We start from the raw sequence: 15,106 nt of genomic DNA, 5'->3' as shown, positions 1-15,106 counted from the left end.
GACACTTCTTAGATTACTTAAACCTGTAAAGATACTTCTAAACAGAGATGGAAATCCACTTCACTGCAAATCCACCCTTCTATTAATATCATGATACTTATGCACCAGTAACTTTTATCAGCAAAAGTGACGCGACCATGAAGAGTAAAAGTTCAAGTCCATGAAAAACAAGGTGATTCACACAAACCATATAGAGCGACTTTTACCAACAAAAAACAAAAAAGAAGGAAGAAGAGAAAATTACAGCAAGATTCACAACAAGCTAACCCCAAGTTCCCAATATTAAATTATGATAGACTAATATCTGAGTTAACAACATCAGAGAAAAGGATATACAATGAAGTTTTACACTGATAAACCTTGCAACCTTTAATTACTCTACCTTCAAGCACTAATTAGTTTCCAATTCTAAATTTCTTTCTGGCCAACCTCTTACATCTACCTATTTTACAAAATAGACTGGTGGCTATACCCTTGCTTCAAGTGACAATGACCTACTCTGTCCCTTTCAACATATGTTATTCTACCTTATTGCTCTAGCATTCCATATCTGTTGAGCTATCCCATCTCTTAGATTGCACATATATTGTTTGTCAACATCTGTCGGTCCTCGTCCAAGTTCTTCTTCATCTGAATCTGAATCAATATCATCCAAATTGTGGAAATCTTCTATTTCCTCTTCCACGTGTTCTTCAAAATATGAATCGTCCTAGTTTCACTTACGAATGAAAATATGAAGTATACAACATGATAGCACAATCCAACCTTGTTTTTTGATGGAATATGGAGGAGGAGTCATTAATATAGGGAATCTTTTTTTCAAAACAACAAATGTCCTCTCCACGACATTTCGAAGCTTTGAATGTCTCAAGTTAAAGAGTTCACGAGCATTTTGTGGTGCTTGTGTTTGGCTCCATTCTCTCAAATGATATCGTACACCACAATAAGGTGCTAGAAATCCCTTTGTATTTGCATAGCCTGCATCAACTATGTAATATCTTCCTACAAAATTACAGGCACCAACTTAAATATTTTAGAAAAGTAAGTAAATAAATAAATAATGGATGTCTGAATTAAATATATGAAATAAAAAAGGGGAAAGAAAAGATCCTACCTGGAGGTTGAAGTGAAGAGCAGCGTTGCTGCTTGGTAGAAAGAGATGATATGTCCTTTTGTTTTCCAGATGAAATAATGACCGAAAAAAGATATCTGAAAAGTTAGGCATGTAATTACAGGGTGTAATTACACCAAATTCTCAACCCCTCCTTGAGAATTGGAGAGTGTAATTACACCCCTCCAATTACACTCAATTCCCTTTTAAGAATGTAATTACGTGGCTTGACAAACATGCCAAACAGTATAATTACACCCAATTCCAATTACATGAGTGGCTTTCCAAACAGGCCCTAAAAGATATTCATTACTCTATTTTTTTGGGGTTTGGGATCGGGGGTTGGGGGGCGGGGGGTGAATAGCGTGACATTAGGGAGAAAGTATAGTCCCTCCCTTATTTTGAGCCGATAAAATACACAAATAGCTACTCTATGCCATTTTTTTTAGGTTTCATTTGATAAATATAATATTTGGTTTAAAACATGCCAATTTTATTTAAGGGTATATTTATGTCCATTCCCCATCTTAGAGGTGGAATAAATAATCTCAAGGTTAATGGGATAAGGTGGGATATCGAGTCCGGAACCAAAATGCCCAAAAAAAAAATCATTTTAAACCAAAATATCCCAACAAAAAAAAAAGTTACAAAACTACCTTTAGCGCAGTAAAATACTGCGCTAAAGAAGTTCACGAAGACGGAGTCGTTAACTGCTTTAGCGCAGTATTTTGCTGCGCTATAGAAGCAGTTAAAAAAAAAAAATTCTATAACGCAGTAAAATACTGCGTTATAGAAACTGTACCAAAAAAAAAAAAAAATTGGCCAACTTTATTTTTTGCAACACTTAGTGTTTTTTCCATACTTTGACCAATGATTAGTCGTGTGTCAAGACTCCGAAACGTCAAAATTTTATATAGAACCTGATATTTTTTTCTGCGTACAATAATGTAGGCTTAATACATCAAGGATACGTAGACGTTCGGATCGTCATTTTAGGGGTTGAAAAGGTGTCCGAAGTAAGTTTTGTTTGAAAACTTTAGGTTTAAATGTTCTATATACATAAACGTCCATTTTTGTTTGAAGACTTGTTATCATTAGCTTAAAGTTTTTTATTTTTAGGGTTTAGATTTAAGTGTGTTATTTTTTAAAGCGTAACTTTATTTCTAATATACACGGTTTTTTGCGCTCGGACGTCCGATTTACGCATTTTTTTTTTTTTTGCAACATATTCGAAAGAAAGTTACGCATTAAAAAATAAACACTTAAGGAACACTTAGTGTTTTTTTCCATAAAAAGATCGCAAAATTTTATTTTAATAAATCTTTTCTTTGCAACACTTAGTGTTTTCCATACTTTGACCAACGATTAGTCATGTGTCAAGACTCTGAAACGTCAATATTTTATATAGAACCTGATATTTTTTTCTGCTTACTATAATGTAGGCTCAATACATCAAGGATACGTAAACGTTCGGACCGTCGTTTTAGGGGTTGAAAAGGTACTCGAAGTAAGTTTTTTTTTAAAATCAAGGATACGTAAACGTAAATGTTCCGGAAAAAAATATCCTTGATGTATTGAGCCTACATTATTGTACGCAGAAAAAAATATCAGTAACTATATAAAATATTAACGTTTTGGAGTCTTGACACACGACTAATCATTGGTCAAAGTATGGAAAAAAAAACACTAAGTGTTGCAAAAAATAAAGTTGACCAGTTTTTTTTTTTGGTACTGTTTCTATAATGCAGTATTTTACTGCGTTATAGATTTTTTTTTAACTGCTTCTATAGCGCAGCAAAATACTGCGCTAAAGCAGTTAACAGCTCCGTCTCCGTGAACTACTTTAGCGCAGTATTTTACTGCGCTAAAGGTGGTTTTGTAACTTTTTTTTTGTTGGGGTATTTTGGTTCAAAATGATTTTTTTTTGGGCATTTTGGTTCCGGACTCGTGGGATATCCCATCATTAAGTTCGGGCTTCATTTTATACTCTATTTGGTAGAAGGTATAAATTAATCCCAGGATAAATTTATATCTTTTACCATTAATTTACACATTCTACCAAACATGGTACAAAATTAATCCCAAAGTTAGTGCTGGGATATCCCACCTTAATCGTGTACCAAACGACTCGTTATAGTTTTGTCACCCACCTCTCTCTCTCTACTATTCCTATACTTCTCATCTCACCATTTTTTTCATATTTCCATTTCCAAACTACACTTTATCCACCAATACATGAGTTAATTTTATACATGATGACATAGCTATGAGTTTTTTCACCAAAATGACTTAATTATATTTCCTAACATAAAAATGCCTTTACTAACACAAAAAACACATACTATGCGGGGAAATTCTAACTTCCAATGAGTAATTCATTTTTAGTTGAAAACTAATTAAAGATCCAACCCATCCCACACTATAAAAATACTCATAGACTCATAGTTATGTGACCCACACCACTCTCTCTCTGTACTAATAATATTCCTTGTCTATATATTTTCTCATCTCACCATTTTGTTTTCATATTTCCATTTCTAAACTATATATATACCCTCTCTCTCACACATAATTCTCTCTCTTCTTTTCTTTCTTTCTCTCTCTTTGCTGCAACAACACTTAGATTCTTTTCCGGATTCATGTCGGTATGTGTACTATCCACCCCTAATTTGGGTTTTTTTTAGCACCTGTATTTCTTGGTTTTAGGTCACTAATTTTACTTACCTTTTGACAGTTAATTAGCTCTTTCATGTTTTTTTTTTTCCAGTTCTTGAATTTTGATTGATCGCTTTCTTCTTGTTAAGTTTACGCCACATAACTCAATCAGATCGTCAAAAAATAAAAAAAATTGTGAAATTTGGAAAAAAGTCGTATTTGTTTTCAGGTTGAAAATGGGAGTTGTATTTGGACATGAATACAAATTGGAGTTGTTTTTTGATTTTTGTGAGTGAAAAAAGGAAAAACAAAATTTTGGAGTTATTCGAATTCCAGAAAATTGTAACAATTCTATGTCCAAACAGTTTTACGGAATAATATTCTGGAAAAAAGTGAAAACTATCCATGGCCAAACGAGAGCTTAATTTATGCTACAATTGATATCATAATTGTTAGTCTAGAGGTCCTCCTTTAGTCTCTTCTTTTCACTTTATTTATTTTCAAATGCAAAGTTGGTATATGGTCTATATCTACTGATGATTAAACCCTATCCTATAGATTGTGTCACCGAAATTTTGTATACACTTACGCCACTATGTTTAATCGCATTTAAATTTGGAGGTGATGTCTTCTATTACTGAGACCAAAAAGGAAATTGGATGTAGGACTTTTATGTATGCATTTGGTAGGTGGGCTATGATGTGTCCTATAGCTGGACAGTAACTTTTTATTTTTTATTTTTGATAACCGTGGTGTCCTGGTCCAAGGTCCAGCTTGCGCGCATTTCGACTAATTCCACGAGATACCTGCCTCCTCCCACCAGCAACATACTACCAGGGAACTCGGTCCACCAAAGCTAAGACAGATGGAAGAAACCACCTAATGTTTTTGTCTCTGCCGGGATTTGAACCTGAGACCTCATGGTTCTCAACCCACTTCATTGACCACTCGGCCACACCCTTGGGTGCATAGTTGTACTGTTACTTTTCCAATTAATATGGAGATTCTATTGACTTGGTAATTGTTTCTCACTTGACTTGCATAAGTTCGCAGTGGTAGTGCCTTGTGTAGATTTCTTAGTACTTGTTAATGGATATAAGTTCTACTAGATGCTTCTTATATTTAGTGCATAAATCCTTTATGCCCATGCATTTCTTGATGGTTATATATACCCAGTTATCATATGACTGTTATGACGTTAGAGCCTTAGAGCTGTTTAAGATATTGAGGCTCTTTTACAGGGATTGAGCTCATAGTGGTTAAGAATTTCTTAGACAGAGGATGGCTATGATGACAGGTTCCAAATGTTTGTCTATTTCCTTTCAACAATTTATGTGAAATAAACGCTGAGAGGTAGTGGGTGAAGGAAACTTTGTGAAGAGAAAATGGATTATGATAGTGTGACTTTGACTATTGATTGGTCATGTATTTGGATATAAGCCTATCACTTGGAAATTCGCAAATGTATATTGTTCCAATCATTGCTCAAGCCCTATGATTAGATCCCTACCATGCATAGAAGAACAATCCTTTTTGTCACGTATCTCGATTTATGCAACTCAGTTGTTTTGGAATCAGCTATATGAGCTGCAGTTCGTACAAGAAGAATAGAAGGGAAATCTAGTGGTTTCTTTTTGTTTGGTGGCATATTGGGGATTTGGGGGAGGACATGGAGAAGTTGACTATGGTTAGATTGGATAATTGAACTTGTAGGACGACCCTTTTGTGGAACTAGCTCCTTTTTAGTAATTAGCACACAAGATCAATGTGCTTTCCTTAAGATCAAATACGTTTTTATGAGAAGTCAATAAGAAGGATAAACGAAATTTCTGAATAGTCTTACTTCAGGAACTCATATGTGCATGCTTCAACATCACACTTACGTTAATATATTGTGGATTATTTATCGTGTTTGTGCAATAATTTATGTTTCTGTTCCCTTTTTATGTCTAATCATCAGCAGGAAAAGGGTCAACCATTGCCTAAGTTTGGTGAGTGGGACGTCAATGACCCAGCTTCAGCAGAGGGGTTTACAGTAATCTTCAACAAGGCCCGAAATGAGAAGAAAACAGGTGGCAATCCAGACTCACCTTCAAAGGCTGATTCCAATATAAAGCAAGCAGCAGACCCGTGCAAACCTCAAGCTGTAAGTTGAACTTATAACTTGATGTGCACTTTTTTTACTACCATGACTTTCGTTTTCCTTTCTTTCTCTCTCATTTTATTTTATATATTTTTATTCTTAACTAAATATCAGCACATAATTAAAATTGAGGTCATTTTGCCACTACAGTATACCTCTTCATAGAAAGGAAAATTTTCTTATTGAGACATTAATGTTTTTTTTTTTTTTTTTTTGACAATGGACCAGGATCTTTTTAAGAAAATGAAGACTCTAAATGTATAAATCCTATTTCAAGACTTGAAAGTATCATTAATTTAGCTCTAATTTCTATGTCTAAGCTTGTATTATGGTTAATCTGGCCACAACTAATTCTTGCTTCAGTTCTTCTGTTTTTTTCATTACTTTTTTGAATATATTCAAATAATATAAATTAATAGCTCCAAGTCTGTAACTATATTTAATGCATTCTGAATGTCGCTTCTGTTAGGATTAATAGTGACCGTTTCTCATTATATTTCCTTCAGTACTGATATCGTTGTCAAAAAAAAAAAAAAAAAAAAAAAATTATTGTTCCCTAAGAAGCATGAATTCTAGAAACAATCTCTTGGCATGAAAATAACAAGGATTCTTGAGTTAGCTTTGGTTACATTTTTTGCCTACTTCACCTTCTTAATATCTGCGCTATCTTCCTGAATCCACTACCCATGTCTCACCAATCCTAAATTTGGCCTAAACGGATTCCTCAATTGGAATTAATGGATCAAATCAAATGGATGGGTCTCTAGGTTTCCGGGAGATTTTGGATATGAATTGGAAACTAAGTTTTATAAAAGGTAATAGAGCTGAGCCAAGAATGAACAACATTAAGATAAATAAGAAGTTTGATTCCTTGTTCAATACTTCTTGGAACTCTACAAAAGTTTTAGAATATAATGGGGAAAGGATACACGCAATACTCAGTTAAGGTTAGCCTTTCTCTTTGCCGAATTTCTCCATTATTGTCCTTCCCGTCCATCATTTCTCTTTTGATAAGACTTCTTCTTTTAATCTTTCTATTCATCATGAATCTTCTTTTTTCTTTTCATATCCAAAGGTTATGATCTTCTTAAAGTTTCTAAATAGGACTTCCTCATCCTTCGTGTTACACTCATTAGGATGATTATCCTATCCTTGTTTCTTCTCTTTGGCAGCCCCTTGATTAGTTGATTATATGTTTGTTTCGATTTTGGTTTATTAACCTCCTTGGACTGCATTACTGCCTTGCGCTGGAGCTTTTCTTAATTCCTATAGCCTCTTTATAATATCATATGCTTTAACTTGAGTGTTGTCTGTTCATAATATAAGCTCCTTTTTAGTTAACCAGATTTCAGATTGTGGAATAACTCTTATAACTTGAGTGTTGTCTGTTCAAAGTTCAGTTGTAAGTCGAGGGTTTTTCCAAATAGAATTAGAAGAAGACTTCAAGGAATGTACTGCCTGTAGCGTACCACAAGGACATTATGAATGGAATGTTTTATGGGTTATTACAATCAAAAGGGAAAGCAGAGATGGGGAAGAAAAGATAATATTTAGGATTAAATATGTAAAAAGGAGATGTAGGATTACAACCCCATATAGCCAAAAGTATCCTATAATTTCCAAATGAATTTAGTGATAAAAAACAATTACAAAGCTTCTTAGGATATTTAAATTATGCAAATAATTTATAAGAAAATGGAGCAAAACTAAGAGAAACCCTAAAAAAGAAATTTTGGAGGGAAAAAATTTAGTTGGAATAAAGAGGATACAAGGAAAGTAATAACAATAAAATAGACTATAAAAGAATTAAATCACGTGTCCTTGCCAAAAGACGAAAATGAACTTTATCTTAGAAACAAACCCTTCAGATAGGTAATGGGGAGCAATATTGTAACGAAAGGAGATGAGATAATACTTAAATATGCATCTAGAGGATTTAGAGGAGCATAATTAAATTACAATATAAATGAAAGGTTTGTTAGCAGTAATAAAGGCAGCTATTTATATTAGAATTTTCTGTTTTTCTTATTGGTATTAATTATACAACAAGAAATTCGAAAACCTTATTTTGATGGAAGGCATGAAAGTACTCCCTTGGCAATATGCAGAAAAAAGATTTGATGATGAACCTTCTTTTTTTATTTGGTAAATATCATAGATGTTAAAAATCAGCATAAAAAAGGTGCTGCAATTACATCCAAAAGTCAGCAAAAAGGAACACAAGAGGAGAGAAAGAAAAAAAGAAACATCCTGGCTATTACAAAGATCCCATGAACTGTAACATGGTTTCACTATCATCTATTTGTTCCTCTTTACACCAAAAAGATATCCACAAAATGCAATCTGATTTGATCTTTGAGATTGAGCTCTTTGTCCTTCAGATACCAATTTAGGCATAACTCTTTTCAACTTTTCATAGGTTTTTCCGCAACCTTGTAGATACTATCAATCAATCCGATAGGTCTAAAATCTTTTAGTTCCCTGACACCTTTCTCCTTTAGTATAAGAGCTATAAAGGTGGAGTTAAAGCTCTTTCAAATTTCTCTTATTGATGAAGTACTTAATAGCCTCCATGAATATGCATCCTATATGTAATTTTAAGCTTGACCCACATTTATGAAAAACTCCCATCATGTACCTATCCGGCCCAGGTCACAAGGGCATTGCTTTATAACTTCAATAACCTCTTCCTCTTCGAATGGTCTTTGCAACCAAATGTATTCATCATCCGTGATCTTAGGAGCCTCTCCCATGTTAAAAGGTCACCAATTCTCAGTTTCATTATACAGTTTCTCATAGTATCCGCAAACTTCATAACTTCATCTGGTTCTTCCAAGACTGTGCCCTCCACTTCTATTCAATCAATGTGGTTGTACCTTCTATGTGCATTGGCCATCCTTCGAAAAAAATTAGTGCGTGTCCCCCCCTGCTTTAGCCACAAATATTCTGATTTGTCTCCAGGATATCTATTCTCATTTTGCTAAATCCTGCATCTCTATATAAATGTTCATCTTTTCCAATAACTAAGCCTCTGTCTGTCTGTCTGTCTGTCTGTCTGTCAAGTCTCTTTCTTCCATGAACCCGTCCAGTGCCAAAATTCTGTCCAGAAGCTCTTTTTTCCTTATTCAAAGTTTCCAGTGACTTCTCTACTCCATTCTTTCAATTCCTGTTTAAGAAGTTTCAGCTTCTTAGCAGAATGAAATCAGGCCTGCTTGACACCACAAAAGAAGACCACCAGTTGTTGATCATTTCCGCAAAACCTTCTTTCTCCAGCCACCAATTCTCGAATTTGAAGTAACTGTTTCTTTCTCCGTCTCCTCATTGAAGCAATAGAGGTTCATATTTCAATATATTTAAGATTTTAAATTTTGTGGTGAATATGTCCTGTATTTTGGCTGACTATGTTCATGATAGGTAAAACTCTTGCCCATTGTAAAACATAATTCATAAACACCGACCCATACTGCTTCTTAGTTTTGATAAATGGACAGAGTAAAGATACCTAAAGGATGGATGCAATTCTTTCTTATTTGCGAAAGTATAAAATTCTATATTTTGTTATTTGCATACTTCTCTCTACCTAAGTTGAATAGAAAATTAATCAGAAAAACTTTGGTTGAAGTTGGCCATGGGATCTTCTGGCTGTGAGCATTTGTGATAAGTTAAGGACTGTACATAGGATCAGAGGCGGATCTAGGATTTTAAGGTTGTGGGTTCCCAAAAAATAAAATTAACATGCGATAATAATCAGACAAAAAATAAGTACAACAACAACAACATACCCAGTGAATCCCACAACGTGGGGTCTGGGGAGGGTAGAGTGTACGCAAACCTTACCCCCACCTTAGGTAGGGAGGCTGTTTCCGGAAGACCCTCGGCTCAAGAAAAAGCATAAGAAAGGTCAGATACGGGCAAACAAATCAAAGCAATTATGAAAATGAAAACAATGAAAGTAAAAGTAAATAAGCCATTATAAACCAACAGATACTCGCAGAAATCAAGAGACAAGAAACTATAGAGCAACATAACTACTCGTAAGAAAGGATAAACGCGACTACCTACTAGCCTTCTACCCTAATATGAGTCCTCCATACCCTCCCATCTAAGGTCATGTCCTCGGTAAGCAGGAAATGCGCCATGTCCTGTCTAATCACTTCCCCCCAATACTTCTTCGGCCTACCTTTACCTCTTTTGAAATCGTCGCTGGCCAACCTCTCGCACCTCCGCACTGGGGCATTTGCATCTCTCCGCATCACATGCCCAAACCATCTCAGCCTCGCTTCCCGCATCTTGTCTTCCACTGAGGCTATTCCAACCTTGTCTCGGATGACTTCATTCCTAATCCTATCTCTCCTAGTGTGCCCACACATCCATCGCAACATTCTCATTTCCGCCACTTTCATCTTCTGAACATGAGATTTCTTGACTGGCCAACACTCCGCCCCATACAACATAGTTGGTCTAACCACCACTTTGTAGAACTTGCCTTTGTTTCGGTGGCACCTTCTTGTCACACAACACTCCGAAGGAAAGCCTCCATTTCATCCACCCTGCACCAATACGGTGTGTGACGTCATCATCAATCTCCCCATTTCCTTGTTATTTATTGAAATATAAATAAAAAGTAGCAAACCACATTATCATTACAATTGTACTTGATGAACTGCCATCTTTTAAAAACGATCAATGATTGCTTCATTAGGTACACTTTCAAATACTTACATTCTCTATATAACAAACTAAGCAATCATTCAAAAATTCATCATCAATTCTGCTACGCAAGTCATTTTTAATATACTTCATCGAAGAAAAAACTCTTTCCACCGTTGCAGTAGCGACAGGTAATATTAAGCTCAACTTCACAAGCAAATAAACAAGTCTCCAAGTCTTGTGCAAATTTGTTTTAACCAATGTCTCTGAAAGATCTCCAAGTCTTTTCAAGTTAGAGAAAGCATTGTTCAATTCTCGTACATTGTCAATATAAGCATTGTTCAATTCTCGTACATTGTCAATATAGTTGTCAAGCTCAAAACTAAGATCCTTAAGCATGGAAACACTAAACTCATTCCGATAATGTGTAGCAAGTTTCATAATCCTCTCTTTATCATAATTTGCAAAAGAATTATCCGGACTCAAACTAGCCATACCAAGAAGTATATCGGTATTCACTTAATCAAAACGATTGTTAAGCTCTGCAAGTTGCAAATCAATAACAGCATTAAAAACTTCTACACGCAAATGATGAGAATATTTAACACTTGAGCTCTTACGCTTTGATTTTCCAAGAGCATAATTTTTATCCATTTCGGGGATCACAATATCATGCTTGACACAAAATGAAGAGACGTCTTTTACCAAAGAATCCCATTTAGACTCTCTCATAGATTGCAATTGTCTCTTTGTGAAACCAACAAGGTTCATCGCACTTACGATATCTTGATCTTTTCTTTGCAAGGCCATATTCAAATCATGTGTAATTGCCAGCACTTTCAACATCAAATGCAATGTATACCCAAACTCATAAGATCTTATGTCATCTACTAAACTTTTTGCCAGTGATCTCTCTTGATAATTTGAACCCTCCTTAGCAAGAACTCCAAGTACATGAATAATTGAAGAGAATAAACTAATAAAGTTACGCACTGTCTTAAAATGAGAACTCCAACGTGTATCCCCTGCCCTTTGAAGCCCAAGTTCTTGATTCAATCCACTTCCTGTATGAACTTCACCAAGCAGTAGTAGTTCCTTTAATTTTTCTGCTTGATCGTCTCTAAGCATCTCCTTACGCTTAAAAGAACCTCCAACAACATTCAAAACATTAGCAAGAATGTCAAAAAATTAATCTGCCTCATGATGCTTCTTTGCAACAGCTACAAGAGTCAATTGCAATTGATGAGCAAAGCAATGTCTGCAATATGCCGAAGGAGAATCTTTCATAATCAAAGTTTTAAGACCATTGATTTCTCCCTGCATGTTACTAGCTCCATCGTAACCTTGTCCCCGAATTTGAGATGAACTCAAATTATGTTCTAAAAGTAAAGAATATATCGCGTCTTTCAACGATCTTGCAGATGTATCTTTAACATGAACAACACTAAGGAATTGCTCCATTACTTACCCTCTTTGTTGACGTACCGTAGAATAAGAGCCATTTGTTCTTTATGAGAGACATCCTTAGACTCATCAACTAATATCCCAAAGTAATCCCCATTTAAGTCTTCAACAATTGCTTTTGCTTTCACTGTTTCTTTTGCACAAGAACTCACAATGTCTTTTTGGATACTTGGACAAATCATGATGTCATTTTGTGGAGCATTTTCTAACACAGCTTTTTTCACATCTTCATTCTTATCCGCATGCCACTTTAAGAGATCTAAAAAGTTTCCTCTTCTTGAAGAAGTTTCACTCTCATCATGGCCTCGAAAAGGCATTCCTTCTTTTAAAAGAAACCTTGCAACATCAAGCGAACCCGATAGTTTCCTCATTTTCCTTGTTAAAACAAGTTAGAATAGATTGTGCTTGATTATCTAAATCTAACATCATCTTGAAACACCGATAATGAACACTATTCACTTCACCCACATGTTTATTAAGTCTTTCTAAACCCTTATTCCAACTTTTGAAACCATTAACTGTGAAAGGATCACCTACTTGTTTTCCATATCCTCCCGTCTCATTTTTAAACAAGTAACAACATAAGCAAAAAACTGCATCTTTTTCAATGCTGTATTCTAACCATCCAGAATATGAAGTGCCAAACCAATCAGAATGACAAGAACGCGGTTTTTCACCAAAATATGTTACTGGAAAAACAAAATGATCATCAGGTTTACATGGACCCTTGTTAATGTAATATCTACTCACTCTATCACGTAGATTAGGAGAATAAGATGAAATTTGTTTTCTTTTAGCAGGATCTGATTCAAGAGGACCCAAATCCAACATCTTGTCTTTACCTAATGGTCGAGAAGGATTGGCATCATCGACGTTGTGAATAACTGGACTTTGTCGAGAGCTTAGCGGAGGAGAATCTAAAGTGGTTTGAGGCTTGAAAAAATTTGTGATCATATATCTCACTTCACAATTTCGACCTATTTAAATACAAAAATTTAATTTAAAACAAATCACATTCTAGGACCAAATATGAGCTTTGCAACCTTATCACAATATGCACAATATTTACTATGATATGTGAAATAGAAAGCAATTGCAATATTGATGACAATGTCACAAACTCACAATCTACACAACAATCACAATCATAGAATGTCACAATTTACACAACAATCACAATCATAGAATGTCACAATCTACACAACAATAGTAAAAGAAGAAAATACTTTACATAGACAAAGAGAAAATAAGCTTACTATGCGGGAGGAGAATGCAATGTATGGAGAATTGGAGATGAGAATGAGATTGAGCCTTGACTCTTGAGCTTTGGGATAGAAACAAAATGAGAGAGGAGGATTTAGGGGTTTTTTGATACTTTGTAGAACAATAGAAGAGAAGCTATTTTTAACCCTAACTTTTCTTGTTTCTCATTTGTTTGGTTTCAAATTTAATTTGAGATATCGGGATTTGGGTAAAGTAATAAGTTATTGGTTGATTCTTTTTAGTTAACTTTATAATGTTTTTGTAAAAAACAATAAAAGAAGAAAAAGAATGTGACATGTTATGCTGGGTCTCTGTTTTGGTGGCTGCTGCCTGCTGATTTAGAAAAGAAACGTGACCGCTGCTTTTAGAAGCAAAAGGAAGCAGTTTTTTATTTTAAAAAAAAAAAGGTTAGCGCCCAGCGGGACTCGATCCCGCATCACCTGGGCGAAATCCCCTCTAGCAGTCCGCCCTTGACCATGTAGCCATCCATCATTTTAGTTGTGGGTTCTACACTAAAAATACTTGTACTCTTCTTTTACAATATAAAACTAAGACTTACGGTAGCGGGCGTGGGTTCCCGGGAACCCACACCCGCTACTGTAGATCCGCCCCTGCATAGGATCCTATACTCATGTTGAAAAGGTGTCTTTGACTCCTTGTATTTTGACTTCTAGGTGAAGGGAGCCTTCTCTTTTTAAGTCTGGAGTTATTCATCAGGTGAAAATGTAACATTAAAATCAGATTTCTTACCTTGGAATTAGAACCAATAATTAGGAATTCGATGCTTTTTACCCCATAATAACTCTTTTTTAATTCCAGCATGTTCTCTTCTTTTCAACTTCGATAATTTCCCACCTCACAATCACTATATTTCCTTTTTCGTTAATGGGTATTGGAAAGAATGGAGAAAAGTAGACAGTTAATTTTATTTGAGAATATACCATTTTTTCATTTTAAATCGCATCTCTTCTCGTGACCTGCTGCACTGAGGCAAAAGATGGGTAGAGTTGGTCTTCTGTTCTCAAACTTAGTCTTGGAATATCAGAGGCAAGTTTTTGTTGTTCTTGTAGTTGTTGTTGCTTGTTCTTTTTCTTTTCTAATTATTTTTTGTGGATAGTTATGACTCTGGATCTACTTGTAATGCTGGATTAACATACCCAACCACTGGGCTGTGATGTTTGAATGGATTCTAACATTTCTGTGGTGAACCTCTGAAACATTCCTGTTATCTTAGAATTTCACTTTTATGTTTTGTTTTGCAGAAAAAATGGTTTTGCTGCATGCAAAGCCCCCATGCAGAAGCTTGACAAGGTTATCTGCCCGAGTTGAATATAGGATGCATATTCATAACGAACTCCAGAACTCCTGTTGGGTTGGCACGCTGGTTATAGAGGAACTGCTTTAAGTCCTTTTTGTCCTGTAATCTTGTGTTGGTGGGAAGAATATGAAAAACGACATGTTTGATGTACCTATGTGATATATTTTGTACTTCACATTTAAGAGACAATTTTTTCGATTGCTTTCATATACGTGTGGTTTGTAGAGCGCATCTCAACTATAAATTTTATAATTATTTTATTAGTCATTTCTGGTTTGCAAAGATTTTCTGGTCCCAAGCTGCCAACTTATTCAGTTGTGAATTGACTAATAAACTTGCATTATGCAATCATTTGGAGTTGTATATGTAATATTGGTGTATATCTGGCAGCTAAATGCTTGTTGCATCTGTTAAACTACCAAATAACAGGGTTTTAGAGAACTTTTGACAACCTAAGGATGTTTAGGTTTGGATTAAGATAGAAACCGTCATTTCCAACCAT

General features: G+C 35.1%; 1 protein-coding gene across 2 annotated transcripts; it reads left to right on the top strand.

Annotated features, from left to right (window-relative positions):
* Positions 1-3,595: 3,595 nt before the first annotated feature.
* Positions 3,596-14,886, top strand: LOC132636289 (protein NOI4-like). 2 transcript variants are annotated; one of them, XM_060353091.1, is made up of 3 exons: positions 3,596-3,756; positions 5,727-5,912; positions 14,549-14,886. In XM_060353091.1, the coding sequence occupies exons 1-3, from the start codon at positions 3,751-3,753 to the stop codon at positions 14,591-14,593; spliced, it is 237 nt and encodes a 78-aa protein (XP_060209074.1). In that variant the 5' UTR covers positions 3,596-3,750; the 3' UTR covers positions 14,594-14,886. The 2 variants fall into 2 exon arrangements, with proteins under 2 accessions (XP_060209074.1, XP_060209075.1); XM_060353092.1 differs by having other exon boundaries at positions 3,600-3,756; positions 5,730-5,912.
* Positions 14,887-15,106: the final 220 nt, after the last annotated feature.

This window comes from Lycium barbarum, chromosome 4, assembly GCF_019175385.1.
Source record: "Lycium barbarum isolate Lr01 chromosome 4, ASM1917538v2, whole genome shotgun sequence".
NCBI classification, from domain to species: domain Eukaryota; kingdom Viridiplantae; phylum Streptophyta; class Magnoliopsida; order Solanales; family Solanaceae; genus Lycium; species Lycium barbarum.
This window is presented reverse-complemented; position numbering and strand designations above follow the sequence as displayed.

What these genes read in the sequence shown, in the direction of transcription:
- LOC132636289 (XM_060353091.1), top strand. An exon ending in ACCCGTGCAAACCTCAAGCT is followed by an intron (nt 5,913 to 14,548) that starts GTAAGTTGAACT and finishes TTTGTTTTGCAG; the next exon opens with AAAAAATGGTTTTGCTGCAT.